Below are 16,022 nucleotides of genomic sequence, written 5' to 3' on the forward strand. Positions count from 1 at the left end.
ACATGAAGTATTGCTTCTTTCTGGTGCACTAGCCAAGCATTTGGAACTCACATTTAAAGATATTTTTAAAGGACAGAAATGGATTAATTTGGCACCAAAAAAAAAAAAAAGCTGATTTCCCAATGTTTGCTGTCAGTCAGAGCTGATAATGCAAATCATGGCTGAAATGTCTGTGTCCAGCTAGAAGCATACGACTTTCTATGAGAACAGTTCACAAGCATTTCTGGGAGTCCTATCTGGTTTTTTTTTCTGACCTAGAAAGCACTTGCTACCTATTGCCACAAGCAGTTCACTGAAGTTTGCCAAATGCAGAACCAGTCCCTAAGTTCTTCTCAAGACTGAAACTGGTTGGACATAGGATGTTTTTTCCTATCCTATACAAATTCTGGTGAGCAAAATTAGAAAGCAAGAAAAAGAAAAGTTTCAAGTGCTAAAGAACACATATAGTTTACATATTAAAAAATGCACTGAAGGGTTTATACAGCCTATATTATTTTAATTCCACTCTATTTATCTGTGCCTCCCCAACTGCCAAAAATTTCAGAATTACAGTATATGTCGTCTTTAACAATGATTGATTCATGATTCTCTAGCACATCTGTCGATAAATATTCTCCAACATGAAAGTACTTGCAGCCCAAAAGTACTAAGTAATAACCAGGATTTGTAGTCAAACCTCCTTAATCGTGCAACTTACCTTTTTCACAGATCTCCTCAAAACAGGACGAAACATTCCCAGAAGACTAGCAGGATCCCATTTATCCCAGCTGCTTAGATAACATCAGGTTTGTTTGGATCATATTTAAAGCACATTCAGTTTAGCACCATCCACTAAAGACTCCATTGAACTTAAAAACCATAATAGGGCCATTACCAAGAGCCAAAAGACAGGGAACTCTCTTAGTATAACATGAAGAGAAGTTTATATGGGACTAGATTAATTCTTTCTTTCCAGTATAGGGCTGCTTTATCAGGCAACACTATTCCATGGGCTGACAAGGACCTAGATAACCACTCAACACATCAGGCTTTAGGCTGAATCCCAGCAGCATCAGTACATTTTCTTCACCACCCTGCACAATCACCTTCCTCCATAAAATATCATGTTCTAAATACCTACACATATATATGTACCTAGATATTTATAGATATATCTAAAATATCATGTTCCAAACACCTCTAGCAAGCATCAAACAAGTTCTGCAGAACTATGCCAAATTAACACAGCTGCCTCTAGAAAACCAAAGTCTCCCCAGCACACAGTTGCATACCAACCTGATGTTCAGCCATGACAGCATGGGAGTTGTACCTCCACCAACAATCCACACAGTGAAAAAGACGATGAGGAGAGTTGTTGAGAACATCATTTGATGTGAGTAGGTAGCAGTATCTCGTATAGCCAGAGCAAATGCCATGGCTCCCCTGAGACCTATCGGAAAAAATGAAATAACAGAGCTTAGAAGTGCAATTGTGCTTGTTGGTAACGCAGCAACTTCCCTTGCTCTATCCCTGCCACACAAACATAAAGTGACAGACAGAAAGCACTGGGCTCCAGCAGGTTTTGATTTCCTCAGATTCCCTGATAAATTATGCCCTGGCATGATTTACAGCATAATTTGCCATCCCAGTTTTCTCTAACTTAGAGAATCCACAAGAGCTAAGAAAATGTGTAAATATTCCCAGAAACCACTGGAAAGGAACGGAGAAACAAACAAGTTGTGGACAACAGCAAAACATATTGTGGAAGTCAAGCAGCATCCTGAATACAGATAAAAATGCACAATTTCCCAGTTGAATTCATAATTGAATAGTGAATTCTTGATATGAAATTTTTATCACTGGAAAAATATTCTAGTTAATAACATGTTCACAGACAGACTACATGTTCCCCCTCTTCCATGCATCCCAGGGGAAACTTCACTAGCAAGAACAAGCCATGGCATTTGGCCATGTGCAGACTTCTTATGTAGGGAAATCATGGAATGGTTATGGTTGGAAGGAACCTCTAGAGATCATCTGGTCCACCCCTCCCCTGGTCAAGCAACCCCTGCTCAACCTGCAGTAAGTTGCACAGGACCACATCTAGATGGCTTTTGAATATCTCCATGGATGGAGATGCTACAACCTGGCTGGGCAACCTGTGCCAATGCTTGGACATAGTAAAAGGTGTTTCCTGGTGTTCAGAGGGAACCTCTGTGCCATATGGGCACAGAGTTTGTGCCCATTACCTCTGTCCTGTCACTGGGCACCACTGGAAATAGCCTGGCTTTGTCCTCTTTACTCCCTCTTGTATGCAGAGGATTCTCTGGAACTTTTTGAGGATGAACATGTTTAGACACACACTCCATAATTTGCTCTAGATGATAAACTTGAACAGTTGCCTGTGTGACGGAAATTGTAAGGGAGTTTAAGTCAAATACCTTTCTTTCTCCAAGTAAGTGGGAGAGGGCATCCATAAATACACTTCTGTTTTCTCAGCAAGTGTCTGTTTCTGCTCAACTTTTCATCTCAGCTAGAAATAACCTTCTAGAAGAGATACATCCCAACTCCCCCATCCCCTCAGATGCACTTCAAATGAAAATGCTCTATTCCCAACATGAGGTACTGTTTGCCACAAGCAAAAAGCATTTCAAGATGTCGCTCATCCCAGACATGATACACTTTCTGTAAAGGTTGAAAGATACATGATGGCATGCTGCAACAATCAGTAAGCCTTCCATTTAGGATGAATGAAAGTGGATTATAAAAGGAGAAGGTAGCACTATCAATTTCTTGTGAGTTAAAAATAAATCTTTTTGCATTACCAAGCATTTTACCAAGCTCTTACCTGAGAACATCATCATGTGCTGAAAGCTCCAGGTGATCTTATGCCTCCTGCCCAAATTCAACAAAAAGGAGAGAGGGTAGATGTGTGCAGCTCTTCCCAAAAAGATTGCAATCTGTTCACAGCTGAGGGTTAAGGATTTCTTTTTCCTGAGGCATGCACTCTTGGGTACCTGGCTTTAACCTGAAGCTTTTGTTTTTGTGAGAGGTTTAGATCATGATAGCAAGTGTTCTTGTTATATCTACATATCTAAAGCAGACTTTCACCAGTTATGTGAACACAGAACCCATTGCACAGAATACATATTTTAGCTAATATAGCCAAGTTTTTAAATGGAGAGCTGCCCTCCTCACAAAGGTAGAAAATCACTCAAGAGGCAACAGAGGTTAAATGCAGTGGTAGAAAAAGATGTGGAAAACATAATAAAAGATAAGCGGGTAGGAAAAGAAAATAACAAATACTGAAAACAAAACCAAGACAGATAGCATAACCTGAGAGAACATGGAAGGCCACACCAAAGGTGAAAAATAGTAATGCTTAGTACACCAGACACAACTATTCTGTTCATGTCCTTATTCAATGTCTGTAGGGCTCTGGAGCATTTTTTTAGGTCAGAAAAATGGACGCGAGGTGACACAGGAGAAAATTTATTACTATTTCAGAAAAAAGTAAATGGGCAAAGGAAAAAAAAGACAAATGTGATAAACCCTGAGAAGCAGTATAGCAATGAGAGAAAACAATAGAAAGGAGGAGAGAAAACAAGTGTATCCCAGATTATGGGATGTATACGCTTTCACTGGGTTTTATCTCCATTGCCAATAGCCCTACTCCTACAGCAGGCTGATCTCTACCTCTGGGATGTTGCTCAAATATAATCTATTCACACACAATCCTCTCTATATACTTGAAGTTTGCTTGCTTTCTCAAGGGACCCTTGGAAGTGAAGAGAAAAATGCATCCTTTTCTAGGCCTCCCAAGTTGAAATACAAAAGCAACACAAGCAGTGTTGGCTGTCAATGACCAAATGACACAGTAAAGCATATTAATTTATTTATCTAGTGAAATTTTATGACTTCTAACACTACTCAGGTACAGAACAACAACTGTGTGGTACAGAGGCCTTAGGGCTTTGATGTAAGGCATAACCAAAGATTGTTCTCAAAATTATTGTTTCTGCAAGACATCAGGAAAACTCAGGCCAGCCATCATTCTCTGGTAAAGCCAACAGACATCACAAGTTTTCAGGCACATAAGACAATAGAGAAACCTCACACAAAGTGAAAAAGGATACAAAAGCTCCAATAATGAAAACTGGGCTGAATATGTGTTTCTGGAAAGTAAACAGTGCTAAACCCATGTAAGAAAATATGAAGTTCTCAGCCAGGAAGTGCAATACCTCGAAGAGCTAGGGAGAAAAGAGTCACATGTTAAAGGTCAAGTAAAAAAAGATGCTGTAAAAGCAATAGTACATGGACTATTACAGCAATACACTGTACAAAAGGTAAAAGACATCCTTGCCTGCTTAGTGCGACTTCTTGATTCAACTGACAAGTTATTGTATGTATAATGTGCCTGGGTAATTCCGCAGAAGAGGACAGCCACCACACCTGTGAACAGAGTCACATGTGAAAATCAGCCTGTTTACTGGGAGTTCATCACATTTTCTCTTCCCAAGTTCCATTAAATTTATACATCATCCTTAACCTTGAGATTTTATGAACCTTATTTTCATGTGAGTGAGATTCCAGGTTAGGGAGGTGGTGTTTTAACCAAACAATTGTTCTTAAAAGCCTTTGTTACAGTGAGCTGCACCTTCAATGATGTTGAACAGAAAGCAAAAAAAAAAAAAAAAGCCTTAAGCACAAACAGCACTTTTCTCATTGAAAAGTTTTAATGAGAAAGCGAAAGAATGGCTGCTGAGATGGACAGGACTTCTATCTCCGTGTGCTTGAATCCCAACTCACCAGTAAATCCACAAGCTTCTGCAAGCAAGAAAGTGCTCCAGGACATCAAGAAGAAGAGTGCCGTTTCCAGCAGGGGGAAGCAGTGCAACTTGGTAAACTTCGTTACGTTAAGTCATTTGTTAAGGGATCAAAAAATACTTTGGCTTCTCTGTACCCAGTACTTATGGAAAACACTTTTATGTGCTAACAACCAATGCTAGTTGGACATCCCCCCTCCTTTAATGCTGAAAAACATGAATTCCAACACATCAAGGCAAACTTCAGAATCAAGGTATCCCCTTGCAGCAATTAGTTCTGGATATTTTTGCTGCATATCCATGGCATAAGGTGTGGCTCCACCTCTTAAAGGGAATATTATCCTACTCCATGCTCCCCTTTGAAGTGCTAGCAAGGAAGGGATATATACCTGGTGTTCCTTTTAGATTGTGTGTGTCTTGGTTTTTTGAGGGATTGGTGAGGGAATGATGTTTGGTTCCCCCTGCAAAGCCTAATAAATAGTCCCCCTGTCATCTCTAAATAAAGCATAAAATAAATTCAGAATTTAATTCACGGGGCTGTTCTTGACTACAGCACCCCTAAGATGAAGTAGATTTATGAGAATTTTTCTGCTCAGATTTGTTAACAAGTCTTTTCCAGCAAGCATGGCTACTTCAGTACTTTTGAGGCAAAACAAAAATACTGCCTACAAAATGTATTATCTCTCCTTATGTGTTTTAGAGGAAAAGCCAGCTCAGAGAAACTCAATCTTTCAATGGAAAGAAAAAAGTTCATCTTGCAGAAGAGAGCGAAACTTGAGCAACATCAAAACACACACTGAATTAACAAATCAGACAACTACTGAAGAAGTAGAACAGATCTCAGTAGTGTTAAATTTAGCTCTTCACATACTACAAAAATTTTTTTCATGTATTTATAGAATTATTTTTAGTTTTTTTTCCTCAGCACTAACCTGGCAGCAGGTAAACAAGGAACAGCACACTGTATCTGACTTGCAGACAGCTATGCACAACCCTTATCTGAAAGCTGACAAGTAGCATAATCTTCTCTGAAATCTAAGTGGGAGGACAGCAAAAGCACTTGAAACAGGAAGGTGGTAGCACTCTCCCCTGCTCATATAAAGGCAATCAGTACCTCAATGGACACATCAAGGCTGCACCATTATCCACCAATGCTCTCCATGCATAACACAGCTGGCAGCGTTTCAATGGGAACCTGGTTAGGATGAAGCAGTTCTGAGGACAAACATCGACTCTCCACACACACCTCCTTCTTATTGACATTCTCTGCACTCCTGGAGAAGGGCAAACATATACTCCAGACGCATCTTCAGCTGTGAACTTACTTTGTCAGAAGTTTGCCCTCCAACCAAAAGCCCAAAGCATCATTAAACAGAAAAAAAAGTATTCTCCATGGCAGTTGACATTACAGCAAATGTAAAACTCAGCTTTTTAAACAGCTGTTAACTCTCCACAGAAGCCACCTCTAAAAGTTTTGAACTCAGCTGAATTTCTGCCCCCCACCACACTCTCCTGAAACAGACCCATTTTCTAAGATCATGTTTCTGAAGCAGCAACATCCACCATAGCAACATTTAGAACGCTCAGATAACCCCAGTGCCTGGGTCAAGAGGTATTCATGGATGCTTAAGGAAACTCAGTAGCCACAGTCACTCCATGGGAGAGGAAGAGGTTGAACCTTGTTTCCACTAAAGTTTGGCATGGGCCCTTGTCAGAACAAATTTCTCATTTGCGGTCTTTTCTGGCAGCTTTGTAAATCAAACTGTTTATTCCCCTTGCTGTTATTGTAAACAACAATACCAAAACATTCAATTAAATCTGGAATTAAAACCTGTACTCATCATTTTGGAGGAAAGGCAAGAAAAGAAAATATTTTATTATTTTCTACAATTGACCAAATTGAAGTGTTGATTTGAAAGTAAATTATTATTCCTTTTTTCTTATCTTTTTTCTTTATTCCTTAGACACAGCTTTCTGTTTCACTTCTTTTCAAATAGGCAGATTCTGCAATTAAAAAAAAAAGTGATACAATACTTAAACTGTTTTAAAAGTAACCACAGACAGCTTGCTGGAAGCCAGAACAAGTGCTTGTATCTTATCTGCATCATTTGGAAAATAAGTGTTCTATTTTCGAAGGACAATGCATGACTGCATGCAAACCCTTACTCAGGGAAGTATAGTAACAGGTACTTCACAGTTATGGGAATAACAGTCTATTGACACAGCACAAAATGCAAATTTACAGTTTGCTTCTACAGTATTGCATGACATTAAGGACGTTTCCAAAAGAAAATAAATACATGAAGTCATATAATTTTAAGCAACCCACTCCCCCCAAAAACACAAACACAACAAACAAATAAACAAAAACCCACCAAAAATTGGAAAATGGAAAAACAAACAAACAAACAAACCACACAACACACAAAATGCTACCACAGAGGCTTTGTTCTGAACAGCCTCCCCTCTCACAGCCTCACATCAACCTCCTGAGCACAAGCATTAGAAACAGCAAGGACCAATTGCTGCTTCAGAAGCATGATTTTGCAAAGTAGATCTGAATGCATTTCAGTCAGCAAGCCAAAAACTACAGCAACTGCATTTGAGCAGCTAGAACTATGGATAGCTGGTTGCCTAAAAGCCAGATGAAGAATCATGATTCTGGCTCACATCGATTGCAGATCAGTGGAATTGAAAGACCCAACATTAAAGCATCAACAGCACAGCTTCCCCTTTATACTTAAAGGAGTTCCATTATGCAGATGTCAGACAAATCTACACAGTGTGTATATAACAAGATACAGTTGAGACATTATTGCTTAATATGAAAAGTCACAGGGTCATGATTATTGGTTAAAACATCACATTTTAGCCCTTTCAAGTCAGTGTTCAGAAGTCTAGGCAGATCAAAGCATTCTGGGATATGTACAGAGACAGTTATATTGACCAGTCTGAAAGCAAAGACCCTTAATTTTTTTCCTGAAGAAGAGTCATGATTTCTGGAGGAGGCCAGGCTGAAGATCTACTGCCTGAGCCTAAAACAAACCCACATAAATTGCTTGCTGAGCACCTCAGAGATCAAACCAAACAGCAGCAGTAAGCTTCAAGAGAACAGAACAGATCATGCAAAGCACATCATGTTATGAAGTTTACTCTCATGTAGACACAATCTTATCCAGGGCATATGACATCAGATTTCTGGCAGAAAGTTTAAATGCAGGACTCATAGAATGCTGTGGGGTCAGAAATGACTATTACAGATTTTGCTGAAGACAGAATCAAAGGCCGGTTATTATATGTTATTCAAGCCTAATAAGAAAAACTAGTTTATTTAATTTCATAAAAAGAAACTAAACATGGACTAGACAGGCATGCCTGTTTAAGGTCTCCCTTTAGCTTCCAGTGTGCAGCAACATCACTAAATCTTCTAGCATGGCCACTGTTATATTGAAAAAAGTTGATTTCTATGGGTACCTGTAATGTCTTTCCATAGAAAAAAAGTCACATGAATACTGATCACATCTTCACACTCAGGATAAAACAAGAGAGTCGATTTTGCTATAATTGGAAACAGGAAAACCCTGATAATACCCACATATGCCATATCAGCTAGAAGAGCTAAATGTGAAAAAGGATATCAGAGCTGTCACAACCCCTGTCACTGCTCCCATCATGAAAGAACCACTGAATATTCCCAGGAAAACACCAACGGACTTGAAAAACGCTGCTGCATCAAAAGCATGAGTATTTTCACCTGTTGGCTGGTAGGCAACTATAGATCTAGAAAGAGAGTAACATAATGAGAACTTAAAATTGGCATCAGAAAAGTTTAATTCTGTAAGAACACCACCTGAGCAACAGAGACAATCCCATACTGAAGGCATGTACGTACGCATTAGGGATCTTGGAAAACATTTGCAATAGTTATTAATTCAGTTCAAGACAATCCATTTAAATTTAAAATGACATTTCTCAGAAAAAGCATTTATTTTAGACAAATACCAAAACAACTAAGTAATTTCAGAGTAGAAATTCATGGAGCTACTTACGAAGATAATACAATGGCAACAGCGTCATTCAACACGCTCTCCCCAAACAGAAGGGCATAGAGATCAACATCAGCATGCAGCTCATTAAATATTGCTAGCACGGTAACTACAGAAAGAAAGGAGAAAAACAACACTGGCTGACTTGAGGAACGACAGTCAGCCTTTCCAGTTTGTCTATAAGCAACAAAATGCAGGAATTGAAGTACAGAATCAAAATTAAACTGGGAAACAGACTAGTCATGTTTATCTATGGGTAAGCAATTTCACCTCGAGTCTTAGGGCAGCTCTATTAGGAGGTGGCTCTGTTGTCCTCCCATCTGCACAGTGTTTATAGGAAGGCCCCCATGATTAATGGGCATAGGGCAGACAAAGCACTTCTACCAAAGCCCTGATATTATTTTAGAACATGCCACATATAAGATAATCAACAAAACGTTGTGCAGCTCTTGTTACTTTCAAAAACTCTATTGATTGTTGACATAGGTTTATTATTTCAGCCATAGTAAAATAGTGCTAATAATCCTAAATGTACCCAAGGTATACACTATGCCATAGGAGCGTGCATTTGCACAGGATTTGAAAAGGGCAAGACTGCTAAATATTTGTAACCATCCTTTCAAGAAAATTCAGTCTGAGATGAAAGACCATGATCTTGAAGATGTTCCCATATACAAGCTTCAAAAATCACATAGTGATTTTTTGCATAAATTGTGTGCAACCACCAGCTGTTCAGAGCTCAGCTCAGTCACAGGAGTTACTTCCCATTTTCACACTAATTACCACTGAGCACCTCAAATAAGCTGTTTTAAATGTCAAGCTTCATACTTTACCACTCCCTACCCTGGCCCCTGACATACACCAGCCCTACAAACTGACCAGTCATCTGTGTGAGCCTGCTGGACCCTGAAGAATGACTACACTATTTGGGCAATAGCTCAAATTACTTGGCCAGAAGAGCGTTTTTCTGCTTAAACTTGTAAAACATGAAGTTCATTTGAAAGAGAAGAAAAATCTCCCACCTAAAGAGTCTAAAAGCCTCAAATATTGTTCTTAAATTACCTAGCCCCAAGCAACAGAACTGAAGAAGGAGGTCCTTCTACCCAGACATGTAATAATTTCATCTATTTGCAGTCTAAAACTTGATGCACACTACACATCCCCTTCCAAAACAACAACAAGTAAACAAAAAAAGCCCCAACCCTTGCCCCCCCCAAACCCCCACAAGAAAACCTGCGAAAAAACCTACTAGGGTGGGGGGGAAAGATTATTTAAAGTATTTGAACAGGAGAGTTACATTTTTCTCCAAATAAAACATGGTGTTATGCCAGTTCAGCACCAAATCAACAGAGAACAGCTTTTAAAACACTTAGAATTTGCATGCATTTCAGAGAAGAGGCTCAGAGATATTAATATGACATAACTGAAATTCAAGTCCTGTTAATATGTAGCCAAAAATCCTAGCAATAGGGTTATTTTGGAAGGTTATTAAAAAATGTTCATCAAGCTACCTGGATCAGTGGCAGATATTATCGCTCCAAAGAGGAGGCAGTCTGTATAGTAGAATTTATCAGAGAGCTGACCCACCAACTTCATTAGTTTCACAACCCCATACATAAGATTCCTGAAGAGAAAGAGGATAAAACGGTCCAAGTCAAACAAGTGGGTGCATTTCAGACAGGCAAAGGAAAAGCACAAGCAACAACAGTATATCAAGCAGATTTGGTTATGCTAGAGCTCTGTGGGACACTGCCACAGTATAATGCTAAGCTCTCAACATGCATTTTCCTCTTTACCCTATGAACTGAGTCAAGCAATACAGTATCCAGAAGACATTATTTAAAACCAGTAAACAAAGCACGAAATCTGTTCACACAACTAGCACAGAGAGTCTACAGGATGCTTCCATTTTCCACCAAAGGGAACATTTCCCTGCTCAAAATTCCCTTCAGTATTGTTTTTCCCAACACAGTACATAGACCAAAACCTCTCAGCTAAGAATAGCCTTCAAATTATTTCTCTAGTGAAATTCTTGGAAAGACAAACCAAGGTCACCAATGCAATTCAGGATTTCTGTATTTCAGAATATCCATACACAAGACACAGTAATATTAGCAACAGAAGATATTGTATGCAGGCTAGCATACAATAATGTGACTAGCTATCTTAAACTAAATGTGTGTGTACATATAGACATAAAATATACCTATGCATGCAGAGAGAGAAAGAGAGAGCACTTTATCAACTTAAACTTTAGTATAGAAAGGAACTGATATCAGAGTTCACTTACCCAATAATAAAACAAGAGACTGCTGTTCCTAAAAAGGCGTAAGCCAAAATGGACCCCAAATTCCTGAAAAAGTGTCTCTGCATAGGAAAAGAGGTTTATATGCCTACTTTAAAAAATTATAGCACCTGTTCAAAAACATATAGTACACTACTTCACTTGCATACACAGAAACATTTCAATTACTGCAATGTACATTCTATCCAACTTCAATAAATGGAATAAACTAGCTCTGAACCATGCCTGAAATCCTACATGTAACTTATTGACAGAAGCTTTCCACACAGATGTTTTCTTAAGAGATGTAAGAGTTAGCTGTAAAAACCAGCACAGATTTGTGGTATCTTCAAGCAAGATCAGAATCTGGGCCCTTCTGTCATTCAGTGTCTGGCACATCCCCACCAGTATTCAGGGTTAGGTCCACTTTTCAGCATAATTTACTGCATTTTGGATATTTGAGAAGGATCAAAACCATTCATAGCAGAATATCTTTTACTGTAAATGAAACTGACATTAATCTCTGACTAAATTCAAAGGAAAACAGATCAGCAAGATTAAATAGACATTTAACACATTTATACTAAAAAATACATGTATTTTCTCTTAAAACAATATAGTCTAATCATCTATGGAGGAAATAAGATTTTTCTTCCTGCCCTAAAAAAAAAAAAATAAATGCTTGAAATAGAGACTGCAATCCTGAAAATATCGTTAATCTCACATTAAAAAAAAAGTCCATTCTCCACAGAAATTATTACACTTACTTTCTTTAGGCTATAACCAGCATGAAAAATAATTGGAGGCAACAGAATGTTGAAAAAAACTTCTGGGTCAAATGTTACCTACAAAATAAAATATGAAATTTCAATTAGAAACAGATGTAGACAAATCATTAGGTCTTTTTCCTCTTTCGTTTTCTCACAATTACTATTTTTGGTCGTTGAAATAGATAAGTTGACACTCTAAAACACTGGTCATCTCTATATATATACAGCAGCAAAAAGCTGCAGCTCTTGTTGGTAAACAGCATCTAGGAAAAACATCCATTACATCCATCCCCAACGATAATCTGGCAGCAATCCCTAGCAGAGTCCTCTTTTTTAAATTAAACATTTCTAGTAGAAATGATGTTGGAGAAGATCTCTCTTATTGCAACACATGATTTTCATGTGCAAACTAAATGTTGTTTTTAGTTTATGTTTTTTTGAAAGTCGAACCACTGTACAGTTATTTTAAGCCAAACAAGTCAGATACAAGACTGGTTTTCAGGAATTTGGATCATTCATCACTTGCTTGTATTTCAGTAGAAGTTCCAGATATCCATGAAAGTCTACACTACACTTAGGAAAAAACTCAACATTTAAAATCCAAACAAGACCCACACACGTGAAACTAACTTAATTCTCTTCACCCTCTGCCTAAGCATAGGTTAGAAGACAAATGAAACAAGTGTGCTCTGCCAGAATAGGATTCATTCCAGCTAATTTTAGATATCTATAGCAGACAGGTACGTACAAACAGACAACTAAACTTTCTTCATAGTTAGCAGAACGAAGTACTTTTAGATTACAAACCTTAAAGTCTCAATCCCATACTTCAAAGTCTAACTTTTATATATATAAAAGATGCTTAATTCTTGACACTGAATAAAAAGCCAAATAGGACATCTGAATAACAGTTGATAGGTGAATTTCACTTCCAACACCAGACTGCCTCATTTGGTAGATTATAGGTAAATTACTATTTCCTGACAATAAACAGATTTTAAAACCCTAGGAAAAAGAACAATAAGAACCAATCACTTTTCACTAATTTTCATTTTCCTTATATTGCGTTTATACGAGGCAACATCAGGCTTTTTTGGTCTTTGTGAATTCTACAAATGTTAGAAACATACATTAAGTCTTCAAACCAAGGGCTTTAGGAAAGCACTACATGCATGCAATGGAGCACAATTTGCCAGCAGCAATATAATACGGAAGGTGCTCTTGAATTAGGCATTGAAGCACTGTTACCATCAGCAGTGCTGACATTTGACACTGGCCAACATTCCAATGGGATGGAGAAAGGAAGATGAAGGAGAAACACTCAGCCAAGCACAAGAAATGGTGTAGCCTCACCTTTCTCAACATGTCATTTTGCTCCACGTTGTGGATCTTCCCAGGGCTTATTTCCCCTTTGAGTGTGTACTCAAAGAACTTCCCGCTGACGTTGACCAGCAGGGTTGTGAACGGCCTGTCCTCCTGCGAGCAGCTGAACGGCTTGTCATGGCCGCTGCTGGAGGGAGTCCCGTACCTCAAGATCACCCCAACTATGAGTCCTGGAAGAGAGTTAAAAATCCATTAGGCTGATTCACTACTTTCTGTACCTTTCCTGGTTTCAAATAACATCCAAGGTGTAATCCATGAGCCTTAATACGTACATGCACCATAAACATGTTGCAGTGAATTGTGACTGCTGGTTTCCTGCAGAGGAAGAGAGGATCTGAGCACATCAAAACTATCAATGAATTTATAAAATCTGGTATCTGCCAGAAGGGGCAAACAAAAGGCTCCACTTCAAGTTTTGTCTTCCTCACCCTCAAAGTGTAAACCTCTAGTTGCATGAGAGGCTAAACGCTAGGACACCTCAAATACATATCACGTACTTTAGGACAGAACCGAGCATACACACCACTGCCAGAAAACAATGAGTTCTGTAAACACATGACAGTAACTGAGATGAAATGGTGATGTTTGCCCTATTATTTCACAGCTGCAGCAAGGATGCAGCTTTTTAGCCTGACAATTCTAAGCCAGTAAACAATGCTTCTTGCACAATCTCCTGTGTAGTCCACAAACTCTGAAACTAAAAGTCGGATGACATGCACAAAGAAGCCATTTGCAATCATTTTCCACTTTTCACATAAGCAAAAATAAGGTATAAATGAGCAATCATAACAGATCCAGGATACAGGAATATAAGACTAATTACGTAGCCAGCTGAGATAAATCCAACCAGAAAATGACATCAATAATGGATACATCAAACACAGAGACAAAAATAATTTGTAAGCTAATGGAAGGGCCGTGCTAGGAGGCTAGAGAAGCACCAAGTTTTAATTGTTCCTTTTACAATGTACTAAGAAAAGAACAAGACTCCAGTTCTGCAAAGAGAACATATAAGAACAGTCAGAGTGGTTTTGATCTGGCAAGTAAACAAATTGATACCCACTTACTAAATGCTCCCCTGTTGCCTTAGGGTGATCTGCAATTTAATTCTTGTTCCAGACAACTACAAGATGAAGATAATGTCTGATGCTTTTGTTGACAAATCAGTAATCAATGCTGCTTTTGCTCTTTGTGACCCTCACTCTGAATCCATAGATCTGTTTCCCTGGGTAGTAAATGAAGCTGACAGGTAATAACCAGAGAATAAATGAGGCAAAACGAAGGCAATTCTACCACACACCACATAAACCCCAAGCAGACATTATGGCATAGTGTAAAGCGTGACCAAACTGTACCCCAAAAAGCCAACCAAAAGAACGCATCTCATTCTCTTCAGGTTCATGGTGAAAAAACAGTTTTAATGCAAGCAAAGCTACAGCAGGTAGCAGCTGTGACACTAGTGAGTGGTTCACCTCCAGCCCTTGTTCTCTGTGATCAAGAGGACATAGCAGCAACAAGATAATTCCAAAGTAACGAGAAGATTAAGTTTTATTTAGAAAAGAGAAGTACACACTCAAAGAGAATACAGGGGAAGAAACCCCCTTAGCAAGAGAAATCTACTCACTGAAATTTCAGGTGCTGACAGTTTAAATACAGAGTTTTATACAAGCCTTCTCCTAACACCACTGGAGCATTTTACAGCTACACATGACAGATGTGGCAGAAACACAGCTCTGCAAAGTGACAGGTTATGGCCAGTCACCTCCAAGCCACTTGCGTTATGAGTTATGGCTACAGACATCATTACCAACCCAGCCAGGCAAGCAGTCTAAGCTTTCTGCTGCTCTCCCCCCCACTCACAGCTAGAAAGAGCTAGGCTCATAGAATACATCAGCAAGACTGTCTGTGTTAAAAACTGATCTAACCAACATCAGCCAGAAATCCTGCAGTAAATCAGAAGGCAGAATGAAAGCTGTACAGATGAGCTTATACGTAGCAGTGGTACAAAGCCAAATCTATATTGCTACTAAGCTGAGAATAGAAAGAAAAACACTGATAGATGTAATAGCTTCTCAGGCTCAGAGACTGTCCTTAGTGAATTCATTGCAAAAGCAGATGGGAAACCCCATTGCTATTGTATTAGTAAGAGGCACTGGAGAGCAGGAGGTGTTTGCACTATACAACTGAATACAATCCACTTTTACACTTCCTCCACAATAAAATATACCAGTTATGTGCCAATTATATCCATAATTGATATTTAGCATTTGAAGCTAAACATTCTTTAACTCCCAGAGTCCCATGGCCCAGTAACACAGCCGCAGGGAATTTGCATACACATCCTGCTGTTAAAACACCAAACTGGATGAGCTTTGCACTGAGTATCACAGTTCAGGAACATGTGATCCCTGCTGCCAGGCTACACATGGACCAGGGTGTCCACTGTCTAGGCAAGAGGCTGTCACAAACAGTCACGTGGCTAAAGCTACCCACAGCTCAGTCATTAAAGGAAATAGGCATGAAAAGAGAAGAGGCCCAAGGAGGTCCTCCCCTGTCGACTACATTTCAACCTGAAGGAGACTCAGCAGAGATCTTACTGCTGGTTGCAGCTATCCACTGGGCACACAGAGAAGAGAAGGACAGAATCTTCTGGAAGTGCACAGCGATTAAGACTAAATGCCACAAACTTGTTGCAATGCAGGTGAAAAAAGTTAAGCAATGTTTGTTTTTTAAA

General features: G+C 39.0%; 1 protein-coding gene across 2 annotated transcripts in view; it reads right to left on the reverse strand.

Annotated features, from left to right (window-relative positions):
- The window catches only part of SLC9A7 (solute carrier family 9 member A7), a 39,961-nt gene extending 26,508 nt beyond the window's left edge, over positions 1–13,453 (reverse strand). For both annotated transcript variants that reach the window (XM_029964732.1, XM_029964731.1), the window contains exons 1-11: positions 13,259–13,453; positions 11,903–11,980; positions 11,142–11,218; positions 10,363–10,475; positions 8,855–8,960; positions 8,444–8,585; positions 4,789–4,894; positions 4,343–4,431; positions 4,116–4,229; positions 2,828–2,939; positions 1,276–1,429 (exon numbers count right to left, since the gene is read on the reverse strand). In XM_029964732.1, the coding sequence (XP_029820592.1) occupies positions 1,276–1,429; positions 2,828–2,939; positions 4,116–4,229; positions 4,343–4,431; positions 4,789–4,894; positions 8,444–8,585; positions 8,855–8,960; positions 10,363–10,475; positions 11,142–11,218; positions 11,903–11,980; positions 13,259–13,270 (1,103 nt within the window). In that variant the 5' untranslated portion in view covers positions 13,271–13,453. The remainder of the gene's footprint in view (positions 1–1,275; positions 1,430–2,827; positions 2,940–4,115; positions 4,230–4,342; positions 4,432–4,788; positions 4,895–8,443; positions 8,586–8,854; positions 8,961–10,362; positions 10,476–11,141; positions 11,219–11,902; positions 11,981–13,258) is intronic.
- Between the last annotated feature and the right edge of the window lie 2,569 nt (positions 13,454–16,022).

The sequence above is a fragment of the Manacus vitellinus genome, unplaced genomic scaffold (assembly GCF_001715985.3).
Source record: "Manacus vitellinus isolate BGI_N305 unplaced genomic scaffold, ASM171598v3 scaffold_7_pilon, whole genome shotgun sequence".
NCBI lineage: Eukaryota > Metazoa > Chordata > Aves > Passeriformes > Pipridae > Manacus > Manacus vitellinus.